The 20,573-nt window shown below is 40.5% G+C and overlaps 1 protein-coding gene across 1 annotated transcript; it reads right to left on the minus strand.

The window, feature by feature from the left end:
- Positions 1 to 10,104: 10,104 nt before the first annotated feature.
- Positions 10,105 to 18,581, minus strand: DMRT2 (doublesex and mab-3 related transcription factor 2). The gene is made up of 4 exons (XM_056552182.1): positions 18,028 to 18,581; positions 15,363 to 15,849; positions 14,000 to 14,102; positions 10,105 to 11,335 (listed from the first exon to the last, which is right to left on the minus strand). Exons 2-4 carry the CDS (start codon positions 15,813 to 15,815, stop codon positions 10,314 to 10,316), a joined length of 1,578 nt encoding a protein of 525 aa, XP_056408157.1. The 5' UTR covers positions 15,816 to 15,849; positions 18,028 to 18,581; the 3' UTR covers positions 10,105 to 10,313.
- Positions 18,582 to 20,573: the final 1,992 nt, after the last annotated feature.

Genomic DNA, 20,573 nt, shown 5'->3' on the forward strand with positions numbered 1-20,573 from the left:
CCTCCACAGTGTGCGGCTATATCCAGGTAATGGTGACAGTGACAGGACGTGCAGGGACAGCAGCCGCTTTATAATAGCTCACCAGCCACACAGCGCACTCAACCCCAGCACAGTCCCTGACTCATCCTCATACTTGAGGAAGGTGGTGTGAGACCGCTGAAATGTCGCATTTCTATAAATATGCTGGTGATTAAATAAACTTTACCAGTGGTTTGCTGAAAACGTTGTGTTCTGCGTTTTTTTCTACTATTAAACTTGGAGTCCCTGACCAAGGCCCCTATATCTGCGTGAACTGTGCTTGGATTGGATTCCTTGTGTTGGAATTGCTGCTCTTCTGTGGAGATGATATATAGATAGATAGATAGATAGATAGATTGATATTAGATTGATAGATAGATAGATAGATAGATAATAGATCTATCAGGTGTATATAAGGTGATTTGGATGTTCCAGATCCTCCAAAGCCTGCTGATCTATTCACACAGAGGCATATTCATAGTGTAGGGTCCGTCCCAATGAGATCACCATACCATGGTGGGACGGTCCAAGCTATTTGGGCGCCAAATTGCAAGCTAAGTATCTCACTATTTCATTACTGTACCATAGCTGAATAGCTTCTCATGTTGTATCTATAAACTCCTGTTTTATGGAGGCGCATGCGCGGCGCTCGCTGAGGAAGTCGCACTTTATGTGAGCTCCGTACCGGCCGTGCTCTCTTAGCCTCACTTAGCGCCCTATAGGGCTCCTGAGCAGCAGATTAGCCTCATACCTTCTGCCAACATGTCGACGAGGGACAAGAAGAAGTCTGGCGGAGATCCCCAGCAGCTTTCTCAGACTATTCCCGAATTGTTCCGGGCGGGCCTGCAATCAAACATGGCGCCGGCGGCACCTCGCGCCGCTACTACCACAGCAGAGGAAGACGACATAGCTGATGTGCCGTCAGCTCAAGTGGATGTGGCGATCCCCATGGACCCCTCTGCTCTTTTCTCCCATATTCAAAAGATGTTTAGAGAGGAACTCTCCAAGGCGGTGATGGACTTTACTAAACAGGTGGGTGAGCTGGGGCAACGGGTGTCGGACCTGGAACTTAAACATGACGGACTAGCTGATGACCTGGAGCATGACAGGCTGGCCCTCGCTGACCATGCTGACAAACTGGACGCCCTTGAGCTGAAATTGGAAGACCTTGAGAACAGGTCGAGGCGAGCTAACCTCCGTATTCGGGGACTGCCAGAAAATGTCTCTGACCTGACTCCAGCAGTTACTGGCCTATTTACCGCCCTTCTCCCGCAAGTAGATGTGAGTCAGTTCCGTATGGACAGAATCCACAGAGCCCTCTCACGGCCTAAAAACCAGGACGTTCCCAGGGATGTGATTCTTAAACTACACTACGCTGACATGAGGGACCGTATTCTTCAAGCTGCACGTAATGTCTCCCCCTTGCCGGGCATGCCTGTGTCTGTCCACATATATGCTGATCTAGCACCCTCCACACTGGAGAGGCGCCGCACCATGAAACCTATCACTCTAGCTCTGCAGAAGCAACAAATTAGATGTAAGTGGGGCTTTCCTTTTAGCCTACAATTTCAGGTCAATTCTCATACCTACCTAGTCCGTACACTCCTTGAAGCTCAAGATGCCTTGCAACGTGAGAAGATAGCCTATGAAGATCAGCCACCCCTGCCACCCAGATCGCAAAAATCCAGGAGAGTTTGGCACCGCACTCGATCTAGCCAGAAGCGACACAGGTCCCTTCCTTCATACCCCGATGGCTGAAGCTACCTGTGACTGTGTTGAGTTACCTCATACCTCACATACAGAGTATCTCTGGACGATTCATGTCCCCACGGACGCTCTGCTGCCCCTTTACAGATGGACATCTCTGACATGAAGATGCCTCAAGCTACCTGTTCCGGCTCTACCCTTGGATCCGTCCCTGCCTATTGTTTTTAATTCTCCCCCCCCCCCCCCCCCCCTTTTTTTTTTTTTTTTTTTTTTTTTTTTTCCCCCTTCTCATGATCTCGTTGCCTTATACCTGCTGCTCCTAACAGTTTTAGGAGGCTTGACGGTCCGGATTACCTTGTTGCCTCTGTGTCCTAGACACATGGGATCGTTGGTCTCGACCAGGCTTCCTGGGAGGACCCTATCCTATACTTCTGTACTGTTTGTTTGGTTTCTGTTTCCCCAGTTTGTTATTCCCCTATATGTCTTTTCTTATTATGAGGGCGAACCCTTTTTCCTAACGTATCCTACCAAATGGTTATCCTATCATTCACTGTTATGCTACTTACCAGTTTCCCTGGGTCTGTGTACTAGGTGTATTGTATGTTGTAAGCACTTGTTTTATTTGCTCCGTTATGTGTAGGGTCCTATCACATAATGTAAGGGGCTTTAATTCCCCTCTGAAGAGGAAAAAGGCCTTCCGGGATTATGCTTCCCATAACCCTGACATATTGTGTATCCAACAATCACATTTCACACCCTCCTCTTTCCCAGCTTTTCTTCATCCAAATTATAATAGAATTTTTACATCTTCATTCATCTCCAAATCTAGGGGAGTAGTGACCCTCCTCCACAACTCATTCCCCTTTTCCGTCACCTCTACTACCTCCGACCCTGAGGGTCGATTCTTAATCCTGGAGGGCCTTTACCATGATTCCCCTATGTGCATAGTTAACACCTACGCCCCTACTGAGGACCCGATCCAATTTTTTGCTACTATATGTCAGAGAGTGATGTCTTTACAATATGTATCCCTTATTTGGTGTGGGGACTTTAATGTTGTTTTTAATGGAGTACTGGACAGGTCCCATACTGCGGCGTTTAGGAGGTCTGGTGCGCAGCAGCGACTTCTTCAGACTTCCTTTCGTGACGCAGACCTTGCGGATACTTGGAGGGAACATAACCTGACTCAACGTGGGTACTCATATTATTCCCCAGCACATAAACTATACACCAGGATAGACTGGATTCTCACAAACACCTCTTCAATCTCAGCCCTACATTATGCCCGCCATATACCTTGTTCCTGGTCTGACCATGACATGGTTTTCTCTGTCTTCTCGTTCCAACCTCGCGATGCCACACCCTACACTTGGAGGCTGAATGAGTCGCTGCTGTGCAGACCACACATTAGGGACGAGATTGCATCAACCTTGACATTATACTTTGCTGATAATGCCACCCCAGAGTCCGACCCGGGTTGGACTTGGATGGCTCATAAAGCCACCATTAGGGGCAAGATAATTGCTATAGCCTCAGGTCTTAGACGCTCACGGCATAAAGCCCAAACATTACTCGAGCATAAATTGGCCAGATTAGTCGTAGCCCATCAACAACTGCCGACTCCATATTTATATCATTCTATACGTTCCACTAAACGCCAATTAGATGCTATCCTTACAGATGACACGGAGAGGGCACTGAGATGGACCCAGGCGACCTATTATAGGTGGGCCAACAAACCGGACAAATTGTTATCACACATGCTGAAGAAGGCATCAATAGGGTGCACAGAGTCCAGATCAGGCCGGGTGTTTTTTCTTCAAACCCTTCCCGTATCTATGAGTCATTTCATTCTTTCTATTCCTCTCTTTATAGCGAACGGTCCCCCCCCTCTCCTTCAATGGTGGACGCCTTTTTGACATCAATGGCCCTGCCGAAGTTGACCACAGAACAGCGGGACTACCTAAACTCCACGATCACTTCTGAGGAAGTGGCGAAAGTGATCTCCGCCCTGAAACTAGGTAAAGCTCCGGGACCCGACGGTCTTTCTGCTCTTTACTATAAGAAATTCTCTGATATCTTAATTCCTCATATCTCCTCTTTCTGCAATAAACTTCTTTCTGGAGCCTCTATGCCTTCTGATTTTCTTCAGGCTTCTATAGTGGTCATCCCTAAGCCCAAAAGGGATCCTCTACTTCCCTCCAACTACAGACCCATCTCCCTCATTAATCTAGACACTAAACTTTTCACATCTATCCTAGCTGGCCGTCTGAACTCCCTACTCCCCGGTCTAGTACATCACGACCAAGTAGGCTTCATACCCGGCCGACAAGCACCTGACAATATTAGAAAAGTTCTAAACATCATTCATTGGGCGGAGACCACTTCCTCTTCTTTGACCCTATTGGGACTTGACATAGAAAAAGCTTTTGATTCTGTATCATGGTCTTACCTGTTTGGAGTCCTTCAACATATGGGTTTCTCTGGCCCTTTTATTCATGCCCTGGGTGCACTATACTCCACTCCTAAAGCTTACCTCAAACTACCCACACCCTCCCCCACTCCCATCAGTATTGAAAGAGGGACACGCCAGGGGTGCCCCCTTTCCCCAGCGCTTTTTGCGTTAGCAATGGAACCACTTGCAATACTCATTAGGGATCACCCGGACATCAGGGGCGTTCAGATAGCCGGCTCTTCCTACCTTACTAACCTTTTTGCAGATGACCTTCTCCTCACCCTCACCTCCCCACTGGTTTCTCTTCCCCATCTCTTCTCCCTCCTAGACCGTTTTGCGAGGATATCTGGCTTAACGGTAAACCGATCTAAGTCGGAGATGCTCTATTGCCATACCCCTCCCCATACTCAAAAACTTATATCTCTCAACTTCGATCTACCTGCTGCTTCCTCGTCTATCCCCTATCTTGGGATAGCACTTCCTACTTCCCTCTCATCTCTCTATAACCTGAACTACATTCCTCTATTTAAATCTCTCCGGGCGGACATGAAGAAGTGGGACCTACCTCACATCTCTTGGATGGGTCGTATCCACTCTATTAAAATGGTTCTCCTCCCTCGCCTTCTCTACTTATTCCGCACTCTACCTATTCCTATCCGGGTCCCGGACCTTCGTAGACTTCAGGCGGACATTTTTCAATTTATATGGAAAGGTTGCAGGCCCCGCATTCCACGCAGAATAATGTATTACCATAAGTCATTGGGTGGCCTATCAGTACCCAATCTAATTAAATATTTCCAAGCGGCTAGGTTGGCTCAATTGCTGCTTTGTAATGCGAAGAAAGGGCACCCTAGATGGGTATCTCTTGAGAATGACCTAGTGGCCCCATACTCTTTGTGCTCCTTAATGTGGTTAATTGGTCCTATTTCACGTTACCTACCCCAGGTGGCTCTTCTCCCTCGATACTCTCTCCTTCTTTGGAGATCGGTTAGGTTTAAGCTAGCTCTTCAATCCCCTGTCTCTCCCGCTACCCCACTTTTTTCCAACCCTTCTTTCCCCCCTGGTCTGGACTCTGTGCGTTTTAAGTGGTGGCACTCACAGAAACTATTTAGGGTACATGACTTCTTAGTGAGCCGGCGGCTCATGTCCATATCCACCTTTAAAACTAGATTTGTACCTCCACCAGAGGAGTGCTTTAGGATTCACCAAATCTTCTCTTTCCTAAGCTCTGTGGTGGGGTCGCTAACAGGTTTGACGACTACGACATATGAAGCCATGGCACTATATACACCTCTCCTCCCGGGAACGTTGTCCAGGATATATTCCTCCTCTAACAGACCCCCCCTGACAAAAAACTTCCTTACATGTCCCAATGGGAATTGGAATTGCACTTCACTCTTCCTTTATCCAGATGGCACTCCTGCTGTACATACATCACAAGGGGTAGCATGCAAGTATCCTTAGTCGAGACGGCTGTTAAACTTCTGCACCGTGCTTATTATGTACCTACACGCTTACACGCAATATATCCATCTGTTGCCCCTGAATGCTTTAGGGGTTGTCTAGTCCCAGGAACAATGGGTCACATATGGTGGCAGTGTCCTAGGGTTACCGCCCTCTGGAGGTCCATAGTTGAAGTGATACGCTCCATATTACATATACGTTGGCCTTTGAACCCCACAACTTGTTTGCTGGGGGATAGACCATCACATGTTAGATTTGCCCCTTTTAAATTGGCCCAATTTATAATGCTAGCCACTAGAATTCATATTGCCTCCAGATGGCGGTCTCCCCTGCTCTCCTTCTCCGCTGTAATGGATAGGGTAAACTCCATAATGCTTTCAGAAAAAATGGCCGCGGTGAGAGAGGATAGACTGGACCTGTTCTACAAAATATGGCAACCATGGCTGGACTCCCCCCATACTGCGGATGTATCATTCTATTTACGTTTGTAGTCTATACGACTTCCCCTATGCTATTATGGGTCCCACTTACCCAGACGGATACTGTGGACAGTGATAACTTTAGATACCTGCCATATGATAAGAGCTCTATTGTACTCTGGTTCCCTTCATACCCCTTTATATTGGTGTAACCATGCCCTTTCACTTTGTTTTTTATTCCTTGTTGGATTTTTCTGTACATCTTTTTATATATACTGTTATCACACGTGATGGTATCCTGTACAGGATTACACATTGAGAAGCTTGTACCTTGTTTCTTATGTCTCAATAAAATATTTTGTTGGATACTATAAACTCCTGTTTTATCTATATCTTTGTGCTAGCAGTGTGCTGCTGTATTCTCCTGTTGCTAGATATGATAGATAGATAGATAGATAGATAGATAGATAGATAGATATGATAGATAGATGGATGGATGGATAGATTAGATAGATAGATAGATAGATAGATAGATAGAGAGAGAGATAGATAGATAGATTATCTACTTCATCATATATTACCATGTCATAGATGTGTTGAGGATATGGCAACTCTAAATCATTCCACATCTCTATGCATGTGAATAGACAGATTTATGGACACAATTATTTCCACAGGTTCCACATGGAAAAGCTGCAGAAAAGTCCCTTTGGTTGACAGTTGCACTACTGCTAATGTGGATCCACACTGCTTTAAAACAGTGGATCCATTGGCAAATGTGTGAACATGCACTAAGCCTCATGTTCCCAAAGCACAAATAATGAACTCCATTATTTTGGTCCATTTAAAAATAGTGCAAAATAAATCCATGGCGTTAATAATATTAGAAGTGAATAAACATTTGTGTGATAACCTAGAGCAAAGGCTATCATAAAATTCATCTGTCATTTACCTGTATAGGGGAAGAGTAGTGCAGTTGCTCATAGCAAATCAAATCAGGATTTGATAAACCTCCTCCACAATCTTAGTTATTGACAATGCTGCAGGAGACATTTTCCTATCCAGCATCTGGACCCATCCAGTATCCTCACGTACAATTTCTATTGATAACAATGGGGTTAGTTCTAGAATCAGTTTCCCTCCCTCTACTATCATGCTTTAATAAGTTATACAGCTTTTATTGTGAGCCATAGAAGTAAAGAAGTTCATTCATAGAAAAATACAGCTCATGATAAAACAGCAAAAAGAAAGGATTCTAACCATAGAAAAAAATAAACTGAAAAAGTAACTTAAATATAAAGCTGTTTTAATTAAATTAAACTAGCAATTTCCAAAAACAATATTTTGAGGTGTAACAGGGCCCTCCAGCTATGATTGTCATTTCACACTGCGGAATATCTGCCTAGAAAAATTCTGAGAAGACATTCTGTCTGCAGTAGGCAATGCCGAAATTGATTGACGTTAGCAGGTCTCTATTAAGAGCAATGAAAAATTTCGTCAAAATTATGAACATGTTTGGGCAGTAAAGAATTACAACTTCCACTGCAGAATTTTCCACTATGGAAATTCTACAATGTGCACGGTGCGGCTGATTCACATTGAAAACAATGGGAGGCTGCTGTTCCAGAATAGAACAGAGGGTTATTTGAGGCCCCTTAGGCTCTATGGCCTAAAGTTTTGCCCCAATAAAGGTTTTAGATCCACTTTATTTTCAAGCTGAAACAGCTAAAAACAGTCCTGCAGGGTTTTTTAAAATTCTGCTTTTAACCTCCACCCGTAAAGAACTGCCAGCTAGAAACCTGCGCCACTGAAAATGGTATAAGGCATAAACTAATGCAGAAATAGTCATTTATGTTCTATCCTACTGCAATGCTGATCTAATACAGACAAAGGCAATGTTAGTGTAAATACCAAGATAGGAAAGCTTACCATGTAATAAACTAGAATAGAAATGAAAAGAACAGCATTTGATTTGATGTTATTGTGAGAACTGTACTTAACCAAAACTACGCACATCATCAAATATAATACCATCTTACATAACTAGAGTTATTTCTCTCCAGTGGAAAACAATTTATTTTAAATAAACTGGTGCCAGAAAGCTAAACAGATTTGTTAATTACTTCTATTAAAAAATCTTAACCCCATAAGGACGCAGGGTTTTTCCGTTTTTGCATTTTCATTTTTTCCTCATCACCTTCTAAAAATAATAACGCTTTCAATTTAGCATCTAAAAATCCATATGATGTCTTATTTCTTGCACCACCAATTCTTCTTTGCAGTGACATTAGTCATTTCACCCAAAAATCCACAGCGAAACGGATGTCATTTTGTAAATTTTGGGGGCTTCCATTTCTACGCAGTTAATTTTTCGGTAAAAATGACACCTTATCTTTATTCTGTAGGTCCATACGGTTAAAATGATACCCTACATATATCGGTTGGATATTGTCGTACTTCGGAAAAAAATCATAACTGCATGCAGGAAAATTTATATGTTAAAAATTCTCATCTTCTAACCCCTATAACTTTTTTATTTTTCCGCGTACGGGTCGGTATGAGCTCATTTTTTGCGCCATGTTCTGAAGTTTTTATCGGTACCATTTGTGTATTGATTGGACTTTTTGATCACTTTTTATTCATTTTTTCCTTATATAAAAAGGGACCAAAAATACACTATTTTGGACTTTGGAATTTTTTTGTGCGTACGTCATTGACCGTGAGATTTAATTAATGATATATTTTTATAGTTCGGACATTTCCACACGCGTCGATACCACATATGTTTATTTTTATTTACACTGTTTTTTTATGGGAAAAGGTGGGTGATTCAAACTTTTATTAGGGAAGGGGTTAAATGACCTTTGTTTGTTTTTTTTACTTTTTTTTTGCAGTGTTATAGCTCCCATAGGGACCTATAACTCTGCACACACTGATCTCCTATGCTGATCCCTGCAAAGCCATAGCTTTGCACAGATCAGTGAGATAGGGGCTTGATTGCTCAAGCCTGTAGCTCAGGCTTTGGGCAATCAATCGACGATCGGACGCCACGGAGACAGGTAAGGAGACCTCCGCCTGCGTCCCAGCTGATCGGAACATCGCGATTTTATCACGATGTCCCGATCAGCCCGACTGAGCTGCCAGGAAGCGTTTACGTTGGCTTTCAGACGCGGCGGTCAACTTTGATCGCCGCGTCTGAAGGGTTAACAGCGCACGGCACAACAATCGATGCCGCGCGCTGTTAGCCCAGAGTCCCGGCTATGATTAGCAGCCGGGACCGACCAGATGTGATGCGTGACCCCGTTTTAAACACCAGGACCGGGCGTAGGGCGTACAGGTACACCCTACGCCCTGAAGGAGTTAATCCTTCCAGTACTTATCAGCTGCTGTATGCTCCAGAGGAAGTTCTTTCCTTTTTGAATTTCTTTCCAGTCTGTCCACAGTTCTCTCTGCTGACACCTCTGTCCATGTCAGGAACTGTCCAGAGCAGGAGAGGTTTGCTATGGGGATTTGCTCCTTCTCTGGACAGTTCCTGACATGGGCAGAGGTGTCAGCAGAGAAAAAAAAGAAAAGAACTTCCTCTGTAGTATACAGCATCTGATAAGTACTTCAAGGATTAAGATTTCTAAATAGAAATAATTTACCATTTTTTTAACTTTCTGGCACCATTTGATTTAAAAAATAAAATGTTTTCCACTGGAGTACCCCTTTAAAAGCTACGCCCTTCCCACTAATTGTAAAGCATTGTAGAAAATGTTCTTGTTTTTCTTGGTCTTTTCACTAGGTTATCTTGTTTCCACCCACACTCTAAAAATATTTAACAGGTTGCTTGTCTTCCCATGATATTTGAGAGGGGGGCAGGGGATGATGATGACAATCTCTGTATACTGCCACAGAATATGTTGGTGCTATAAAAGCAATAGGGCATACATAAATGCTGATTTGTTCCATTTTTCGATTAAAATGTTGATTACATTTTTATATGTATATAGAAATAAGTAAATATCATATAACCATGAAAATAAATATTTAACTGTTGTATTTTATTATTTCTATAAATTTTTGTTTTATATTCAAATATTTTACAATTCACATATGCAGATCATATTTTTCCATTTAAATATTGTCATTTGTACAAAAAGAGTAGCATCATGCAAGTGTATATTCTGTACACTGTCCTACGACTTTAAGGGCTTCATTATGAAGGAATTCGGGTGGCTGGCAGCAGCTAATCCAGTAGCCACTACTGCCTATTGACTGGAACGTTGTGCCGTGCTTGATGGCATCTTGAGGATTGATTCAACAGAAAATGGTAGGGGCTCATTGACAGAAAGTTTTGTCCCCGCATCTTTCCCTAGGAAAAAGTCCTTGTTGTACCTGTCAATAGTTAATTTGTATTTCTGGTTTTCCTTGGATGAACATTCTCTGAATTTCTTTGCAGGTTCTTCATAGGGGTCTTTGATACAAGGAGGTTTGAGCTCAGACAATGACTTCTCAAGATGTGCTTGTTGAAATAACGAGTGGAAGGGGCTATACTTTAAAGACAACGGCTGTTTGACGGATTCCTTGCTGATCTTGTTTATTAAGTTCTCTGGGGGAGACAAATGGTCCTTGTTAGAGAGCTGTGAAAAGTTCCTTTTTGGTGGCGAAAATGCCGATCTTTCTCCACTGTCCTGGGGAATGTGCTGAGGGTGAATCATTTGGGTTTCCATTTTGGGTGGTACCAGGTCCTGTTCTGTGGGCTGACATTCAATCACCGGGCTGGATTTGGAGTCCCAGTTTGGCCCAGGCTTTAGTGCCTGCATGGCTGTTGCATTTAATAGGCACTGTTGATATAGAAGGGCATCGGTGATTGGACCACTTTTTGGCCAAGCTAAGAATCTGGAGGGTACAGGGTATTGTCTGTATGTTGTGGCCACACTAACATTAGAAGAAATCAGTTCCACATTCCCTGACCCTGAATACTGCATTGTGAGATCAAGGCAAGTGGGCAAGAAGTTGCAAAATTCTTTGTTGGGGTTGTCAACCTGTGCGCTTCCATAAGCAGCTTTGTAGGAGTTGTACTCTGCAGCGTGTACCATACGACTGGGTAGAAAAAGGTTGGAAGCCTGAGAAGCCTCCAGCATTTCTCTCTCTTTGTATTCCCTCTCTAACATAATGTTCTCCAGTTCCTTATCAGCAAAAGCCCGTCTCTTCCTCATCCTGTCACTGACTGGAGCTGGCAGTGGGGAGTTGGGCCCCATATAAGAATCTGCTGGCAGTGGACGATAACCTAAAATCACAAGATATTTTTAAGTTTAGCTGTTTGAATGCCAAAGAAAAGTAGATTTTATAACATTTGTAAAAAAAAAAAAAAAAATGTCATTAAAAAAAGCTTCCTCTACATACAGGCCAACAGTGATGATATAAATAAATGACCATAAATGACCACAACTGGTATATGTCCATAGACTCATAAATATATAAGTTTTCACATGCCACAAACTGTTTATGCCTAAGGCCCCTACACTATGCTTTCTCTCTTTTTATATTAATATTTATATATAAAAAAAAAAAAAAAATATATATATATATATATATATATATATATATATATATATATACAGTGGTCCCTCAAGTTACAATATTTATCGGTTCCAGGACGACCATTGTATGTTGAAACCATCGTATGTTGAGACTATAACTCTATGGAAACCTGGTAATTAGTTCTGAAGCCACCAAAATGTCATCCAAAAATAGGAAAAAGTGAGGATTAAAGAAAAATAAGTAGATAACTAATATAGATCAAGCAAATCCTTATATATAAAAGTAAGAAAGAGCTGCTGTAAATCACTGTCTATTTCAGTGTTTCACAACCAGGGCGCCTCCAGCTGTTGCAAAACTACAACTCCCAGCATGCCCGGACAGCCAAAAGCTGTCCGGGCATGCTGGGAGTTGTAGTTTTGCAACAGCTGGAGGCGCCCTGGATGGGAAACAATGGTTTATGTAGAGGACAGGAGCTTCTTCAGGGTCCTATACAGTACACACAGTGTCCCAAATGGAGCCGCCCTTACTTGGTGTCCAAAGGAGCAGCTAACCCCGGCACAGGTAAGGAGTAGTACAGAACTTGTAGTTCCTTCCTGTACTGTAGGGGGCGCTACCAGACAGCCATTCAGTGCATGTACTTCAGTAATAGAGGTGATTTTCCAGTAAAATGCCCATTCTGATTGGTCAGTTCCTCCAGTTGTGACACGTTTCACAGATCTGGACTGTCTGTACATTGTATGTTGAGTCTGGTTTCAAGTTACGATGGTCCAGAAGAGACAATTGTATGTTGAAACTATTGTATGATGAGGCCATAGTAAGTTGAAGGATCACTGTATATATATATATATATATATATATATATATATATATATATATGTAATTGTTTTTTTCTTTTTTAGCTACCAGGAATAATCTGAGGGTGGTCTGGTCTAGAAAGATTTTGTGGGTTACCATTGACCATGTGTCCTTGATCAGTGTACTAATGCTAAATATTCAGTCTTTCTCTTAAAACAGTATTAGACAGTGTTGTAAATGATCATTCTTTAAACATAAGGCTTGTGTTCAGGATCAAGTCTGTAACACTTTGGGAACTATTTATAATTTCATTTATGGGACACTCAACTATTTAGCTCAGTCACATGCGAACAGAAACAAATCCTTAAATCATTCTATTAATATACTTTAATTAGGTCTTCTATAATGTGGACACTACATATTCTGAAGAAACTACCTATAGGCAGTTTATGTATATACTTGTAACAATACAATGCCTAAAATAGAGCTATACCTAGAATTGGTGGCATGTATTTCCTAGAGGCAGACCACAATGTACAAAGTGTAACAGATGAGAGAGGACACTGGAACTAGGAGAGAAGGGAAAAAAGATAGACAGTTAAGAGCAAGAAGAGGAGAGGCAGCACAAAGGGGTGATGTATGAAAACGAGGAAAAGACAGTAGGCATCATGGATTTAAAGCATTGCTTCTATGACACTTCTTTATTGCAAGCTACATTTATGGGAAAACTCATACATACTTAGAACATGCACTAGCGTGAGGTATGATGCAGTTGTTATGTACCCTACACATACTATACGTTCAAGTATATATGAAGCCAAAAGAGTTAATAGAATTTCACTTTGTTTTTGAGACTTAAAGGGATTCAACTATTGATCATTTTTATGCAAAATCCTGTTCTATTTGTTTGTAAATCATTGCCTTGTTTATGACAGCTCAGACCATTTGACAGATATATTTGCATGTAAAATGTAATGCAAAACTTCTCTGCCTAAGGACTAAGCTGTTTATATTGTTCTAGAAATACAATGAAGCAATGGCGTCATCTAATGTTCTCACTCAATACAGATACATTTGTAACAATATAGGAGAACATCTGACTGTAAAACTTATACAATAGATAGTATATTCATTCACCTGTTTAAACATATTTTTATGCCCTATATCTGTTTGACATAATAATAATAATTTGTATTTTCTACATACTTCATACATTTAACTGCAATCTTCTATGCCCTCAATGCAAATCGCAAATATTAAAAGGAGTGTAAAAAATGTTTTTGACTAATAGAAATGTGAACATTCAATATAAGTTTACCTACTCAAACGTAGAATTAATGGGGTGCTTCTACATAAACCACTATAGACTCAGAAATAACATCCAGCATGAAAATGACAAAAAAGGAGAGAAGTCCTCCAGATGTGCCTAAAAGGCACATCCGGAGGACTTCTCTCCTTTTTTGTCAATATAAGTTTACCCTCACACACATGGACATGTAATATATTTTTATTTTATTTCTATTTGGAACAATAAAAAATGAATCAAGTTAAAAAAAAAATCCTAGATTCTTGTTAATGTCACTGAATTTACAAGGGTACAGAACACAAATAATACCTTCTAATATGCTCTTAGCCAGCAAGCTGGGGGTCCTAATATGTCTCTGGTAGACAGTTTTCCTCTCGGTTACAGTAGGCTTTCCCGTCAAGCCTTTTTTATCCTGAAAAAGAACAAATACTGTTATACTTAGCATGTATAATAGAGACATCAAGTACTTTAATACATGGGGGTATACATATGGCATGACAGCATATGTCATGATATACAGGCACATACATTACATACACAGGAAAGCAAAGCAGTCAGGAAAATAGTTGTGACAATAATGTTGATAGCCTCATTGAGGGCAGGTGAATGTGAAGTATGTTGTGGTGTAAACTTGCTGCCACCAGTGTACAGGAAACAAGAACTGAGGGACTTAACCTCCTGCAAACACAATAAAAAAAAGCGCAAGCTCCGATTTATGAGTCTCTACACTAAATATCCCCTCCATTGGAGTGTTTAGAGGAAAAACACTGTGCTACCCTGCTCCACACATAACAGGGACATACCAGGTGTCTGCACCCCATGTTCTACCTTTAGCAGATACCTGTGTTGTGTCATCAGCCCTACTATACCTTCCCTGCCAGCTGCTGCCACCTGTAATGGTGTAATACCATGCTCTGCCCATAACACTTATCTGTGTTCTCACTTAACTGTGCCCCACTAGTCAGCACAGAAACTAGAATGCTGTTATGTTCTGCACCTAACATCAGCCCTGGGGATCAACTACCTGCCAGTCACCTTACATAATGCTGCAGGTACCTGTGCCCTCAGCTGCCTGGTACCTGCTCCTTATGTCAACCATCAGTCACTACTATGTGCTACCATGCTCTTGGCAAAACAGGTACCAATGCTCCCAGATACCTATACCTGCCTGCACTGCCACCCTGCGCCACATGTACCAGTCCCCTTCCCTCACACAAGTTTATGGCAATGCTAAGTTCAGCCCTCCATACCTCCACTGACAGTTACTGCATGTGACAGAGAATTGGCATGCTTGGCACATAACTGGCATATTTGCTCTCAGCTGTCTGCTTCCTCTGCTAGGCACCACATACTGTCTAACAAAGCACTACCCTAATCTCTCCATAACAGAATAACAGAATGTGCATGTCCCCCCACATGCCCCCCTTATCTGCCTCTTAACACCACAGATTATAATGCATCTGTATTAGAGCCATGCTGGGAGTTGTAGTTTGGAAACAACTGGAGGCACCCTGGTTGGGAAACCCTGTATTAGAGTGAAGTGAACAGTGTATGTCCCCAACCCGGTTTTACTTTCTCTTTCAAGGATAGAATATTCTATAGAAGTCAAGATAGCAGAGATATGACTAAACACATTACTATATATATATATATGGGTATGAAGTACACTCACCTCAGTGGCCTGCTGCCTCCTGAGTGCCACCTGAGCCGCCATAACTCTCTGCCTCTCCACCACCAACAGGCAGTTGGCACACTGGCAGTCCCTCCAGCGACAAAAACGTTTGTGGCCCTTGAGGCAGGACACGACCCCGTGATTCCTACAACGGGCACACTTGGGGGTCCTGCTCAGCTTCCTCTGTTCTCCCCCCTTGTCCGCAGTCTTGTTCTGGTGCGGCGGTTGCGTGTGCGCCGCTCCCTCCCCGTCCTGCTCTTCATCCTCCTCATCCTCTTCTTCGGTCTCTGCCGTCCTGCGGGGCTCCGGGTGCCGGCTATCTCCCTCCAGCTCCAAACCCTCTACATCAATCTCCAGGTCCCCTGCCAGGGAGGATGAGTATGAGGAGTGTGGGGAGGAGGATGAGGTGGAGGGGGAAGAAGAAGGGACAGACACCGGCTGCATCTCGAACATGGCAGGTACCTTACTCTGCAGTGTGTCCTCTTAACTGTGGACAGAAAAGAAGGAAACGCGTAAGTATAGATCTGGGGGCCTTACATAAAACATAGGGAAATATGGATTTATATATATATATATATATATATATATATATATATACATATACTGTATATATATGTATAACAATCCCCTACTTTGAAACAAAACTGACATTATACAATTGACTTAATATAAAGCCAGCAAAAGAAGTCCGATCGGTATTGTGTTACAGTATATACAGTATATAACAGTATAACAAGCTGTTCTACAACGTCAGAATCGCATCCTCTGTACTTAATGTATTATTGTTATTGTAAAATAATCACAATAAATAAAACATCGTTATTCTAATGTAAAGGGTCGTGTCCACAGTCAGCACAGCGGGGAAGAGCTGGATTATTTACTCCTATCCTGATCTATACAGTAAATATTGATTGAGTTATCACACTGTGGCTGAATTACATTACTGTTATTATGGCACCAGATAGCTCGAAATCAAAGACATAGCTATCAATGTCCTGTTACCTAAATATAAGGCTATATACAAGATTAGAACTATATACTCCGGAGGATATATAGAGAAGATTTCACATACAGTGGTGGTAATAAATAAGGAGTTTAACTGAAATGTTAATCTTTGCAATATTCCTATGTATATACCGAGAAGGCGATTACGACATCACTAAGATAATAACTATATAAATCTGTATATTGGACAAATATAAAACAGATGAGCAGACAGATAAAAATGGATAGATACATAAATAGAGAGATAGTAAGGAGAATGATACATGGAATGGGAGAGAATGAGAAGGGTAAATAGATAGATAAGAGCATAGGTAGAGATGTAGAGATAGATAGATCGATAGATATGAGAGAGGAGAATGATAGATCAATAGATAGAATAAGAGAAAGAAAGAAAGAAAAGAAAATAGATAGATAAATGTAGACAGTTAGGCAGAAATATAGAGCGATAGGTAGATAGACGGACAGATGATAAATAGATAGATAGATAGATAGATATAGAGATAGATAGATATGAGATAGATATATAGATAGATAGATAGAGAGATGGATAGATATTAGATACATTATAGATATAGATGATAGATAGAGATGAATAGATATTAGATACATTATAGATAGATAGATAGATAGATAGATAGATAGATAGATAGATAGATAGATAGATAGAAAAAATACTGGGAAAGCAGCACAACCCACAAAGCAAAATTGCAAAAAAAAATAGGAGGGTGCAAGCAATTAGTTGGGCCCGGTGTGTGACCCCAATCCAGGTACCGCAATGCAAGATAGTCGCAGCACTCCAGGTGTAGGAAAACATAAAAGTGTCTTTATTCCATTATCAAATACAAGTTTGCTTGAAAAAGGCTACATGGGCAGCTGAAACGTTGTAACTTGTATTTGATAATGGAATTATTTTATTTTTTCCTACACCTGGAGTGCTGCGACTATCTGGCATTGCTGTACCAAGATAGATAGATAGATAGAGAGATAGATATGAGATAGATAGATAGATAGATAGATAGATAGATAGAGAGAGAGATAGATATGTGATAGATGATTGATAGATGATAGACATATAGATAAATAGATTGATAGATAGAGAGAGATAGAGAGAGAGAGATAAATAGATAGATATATATAGATATGATAGATAGATGATTGATAGATAGATAGATATGATAGATAGATGATTGATAGATATGATAGATAGATATAAGATAGATAGATAGATAGATAGATATGATAGATAGATAGATAGATGGTTGATAGATAGATAGATAGATAGATAGGTAGATAGATAGGTAGATAGATAGATATGAGATAGATAGATAGATAGATAGGTAGATAGGTAGATAGATAGATAGGTAGATAGATAGATAGATAGATAGATAGATAGATAGATAGATAGACAGACAGTAGAATAACATTTGGAAAGAAGTGATGACTTCTTGCGCACAGGTCATTGTATAGAAGAGCAGCTGATCCCAATCCCAGATGTGTACATGTATCTGGAGGATCTGATGTGGAGATGAATCCCCTATCATGGGGCAGTGATCCCGTTACATACCGGTACACTCCGTCTCTGTCTGGTATAGGACAGCTGATAACAGAGAACAATAGATGGCAGTCACCTGCAATGGGTATAGTTAGAAGGATCACTTACCAGTGCAGAGTGATGTAGGGTGGGGGAAGCAGCATCCACCAGGCTGGGAGCCCTAATCCTCCACAGTGTGCGGCTATATCCAGGTAATGGTGACAGTGACAGGACGTGCAGGGACAGCAGCCGCTTTATAATAGCTCACCGGCCACACAGCGCACTCAACCCCAGCACAGTCCCGGACTCACTGTCCCGGCAGCCACCCCCTCATTGGCTGATGTAGCCGCCTGTGCACACTACGATTGGACAGCGTGCGGCCCCGCCCACTCCATGCCTTGCCTTGTTTACGAGCGCTCTATTTTGTCAATGGCTCGTACAGATGTTGGCACTTGTGATGGGCACCGCGGTGTTATCCCCGGGCACCCGGCTGTATAGTAAACAGTCAGACAGGAGATAAGGAGGAGAATTACACCCCCCACCACTAGAAATATTATGGGACACTTAAGACAAGCGGTGGTTGTGTTTATAGCGCTCCAATTCTTATTATCACAACCTTTCTGTAAATACACCCATCATTATATACCCATACATGTGATCAATAGAAATAACCGGGGAGGAATGGGTGTGATGGGAATACATGGTAAAAAGCTGGAGCATTTCTGCGCTGCCGCACGCTATGTACGTACGCTATATGCGGCCGCACGCTATGTATGCACGCTATGTACGCACGCTATGTGCTGCAGCGCAGGAATGCACCAGCTTTTTACTATGTATTTCCAATAAATAACTACTTTCCCGAAAACTAAAAAAAAAAAAAAAAAGACATTTCCTATAAGACAGGTGCTATATGTACCATAAAAATTTACAAAAAAAAATGTAAGTACATTACAAAAAAAGCAATGACAGTACTAATGTTTATTTTATGTTCATTATATTGCAAAATCATGTATCATCCATTTTCTATCTAATGTATATCTACAGTACCTATCTATTTATCTATCAGATATCTCTTTTATATCTATATATGTAATAGGTATTTTATATATATATCTCCTTATATGTAATAACTATTTATCTATTAGATACATCTTTTATATCTATATATGTACAATATCTATCTATCATACATCTCTTTATAGTTATATATTTAATATCTATCTATCATATATCCCTTTATACGTGATATTTATTTATATATCATATATCTCTTTTCTATCTATATATGTAATATCTATTTATTATATATCTCTTTCCTATCTATCTGTCCACAGTATTTATTTACCTATCATATATCTCTTTTCTATTTATATGTAATATCTATTTATCTATCATATATCTCTTTTACATATATTTATATATATATTATCATCTATTTATCTATCATCTATCTCTTTTACATATATACATCTATTTATCTATCATATGTCTCTTTTCTATTTATATGTAATATCTATTTATCTATCATATATCTCTTTTCAATTTATATGTAATATCTATTTATCTATCATATATCTCTTTTCTATTTATATGTAATATCTATTTATCTATCATATATCTCTTTTCTACTTATATGTAATATCTATTTATCTATCATATATCTCTTTTCTATTTATATGTAATATCTATTTATCTATCATCTATCTCTTTTACATTTATATATATATATATATATATATATATTATCATCTATTTATCTATCATATATCTCTTTTACATATATATATATATATATATATATATATATATATATATATATATATTATCATCTATTTATTTATCATCTATCTCTTTTACATATATACATCTATTTATCTATCATCTATCTCTTTTACATATATACATCTATTTATGTATGACACTCCAACTATCCCTCAACTATATGTATAGCTACAGGTAAATGTGCACATAATAACTACACACCATGTACATGACAATACTGTATTTTTTTTAATTATTATTTATTATTCTGTACGATGTTGCCAGTTATCATAAAAGGGTTCAATGTCCAAGCTAGACAGATGATATATATATATATATATATATATATATATATATATATATATACATCATAATGTACTTTAATTGTACAAAGGCAGGGTGATTATACGATCTGTCCCAATACTTCAGGTTTTATAGCCCCATCAGACTGGAAGGTTTACATATAAAGGCTCTATATACAGTCACAACACATAAATAAGATCTGCTTTCCCTAAACTGGAATAACTTTAGATAATCCTTATCTGAGCGAGGGAAAACATTCAGCCCACAATCTTGCTTTGTGTACTGTAAACTTCCATTAACTGCTCCTTGTACTCCTGTCCTGAGCAGGGCAGAGCCAGCTGGTCACAGCTCTCCTGTGTCCCACAACAATGCATGGCAGTGCCAACAGGTACATACACAGAGAAGCACAGACAGGGAAAACCCTTGGCACATTCATATACATTTATCTTCTAGACTGGCAGCTGGCGACAAAACATTCTCCAAACTGTTCACATGGCTGCACCTTGCTGCTGTGTAGTCACTGTAGAACCACAACCCCCAGCACTCCCTGCTCACAAGATGTCACCTCCACAATAGAACAGAAACAATCTTCTTATCTTACTAGCACTACC

Source organism: Hyla sarda, chromosome 1, assembly GCF_029499605.1.
Source record: "Hyla sarda isolate aHylSar1 chromosome 1, aHylSar1.hap1, whole genome shotgun sequence".
Taxonomy (NCBI): domain Eukaryota; kingdom Metazoa; phylum Chordata; class Amphibia; order Anura; family Hylidae; genus Hyla; species Hyla sarda.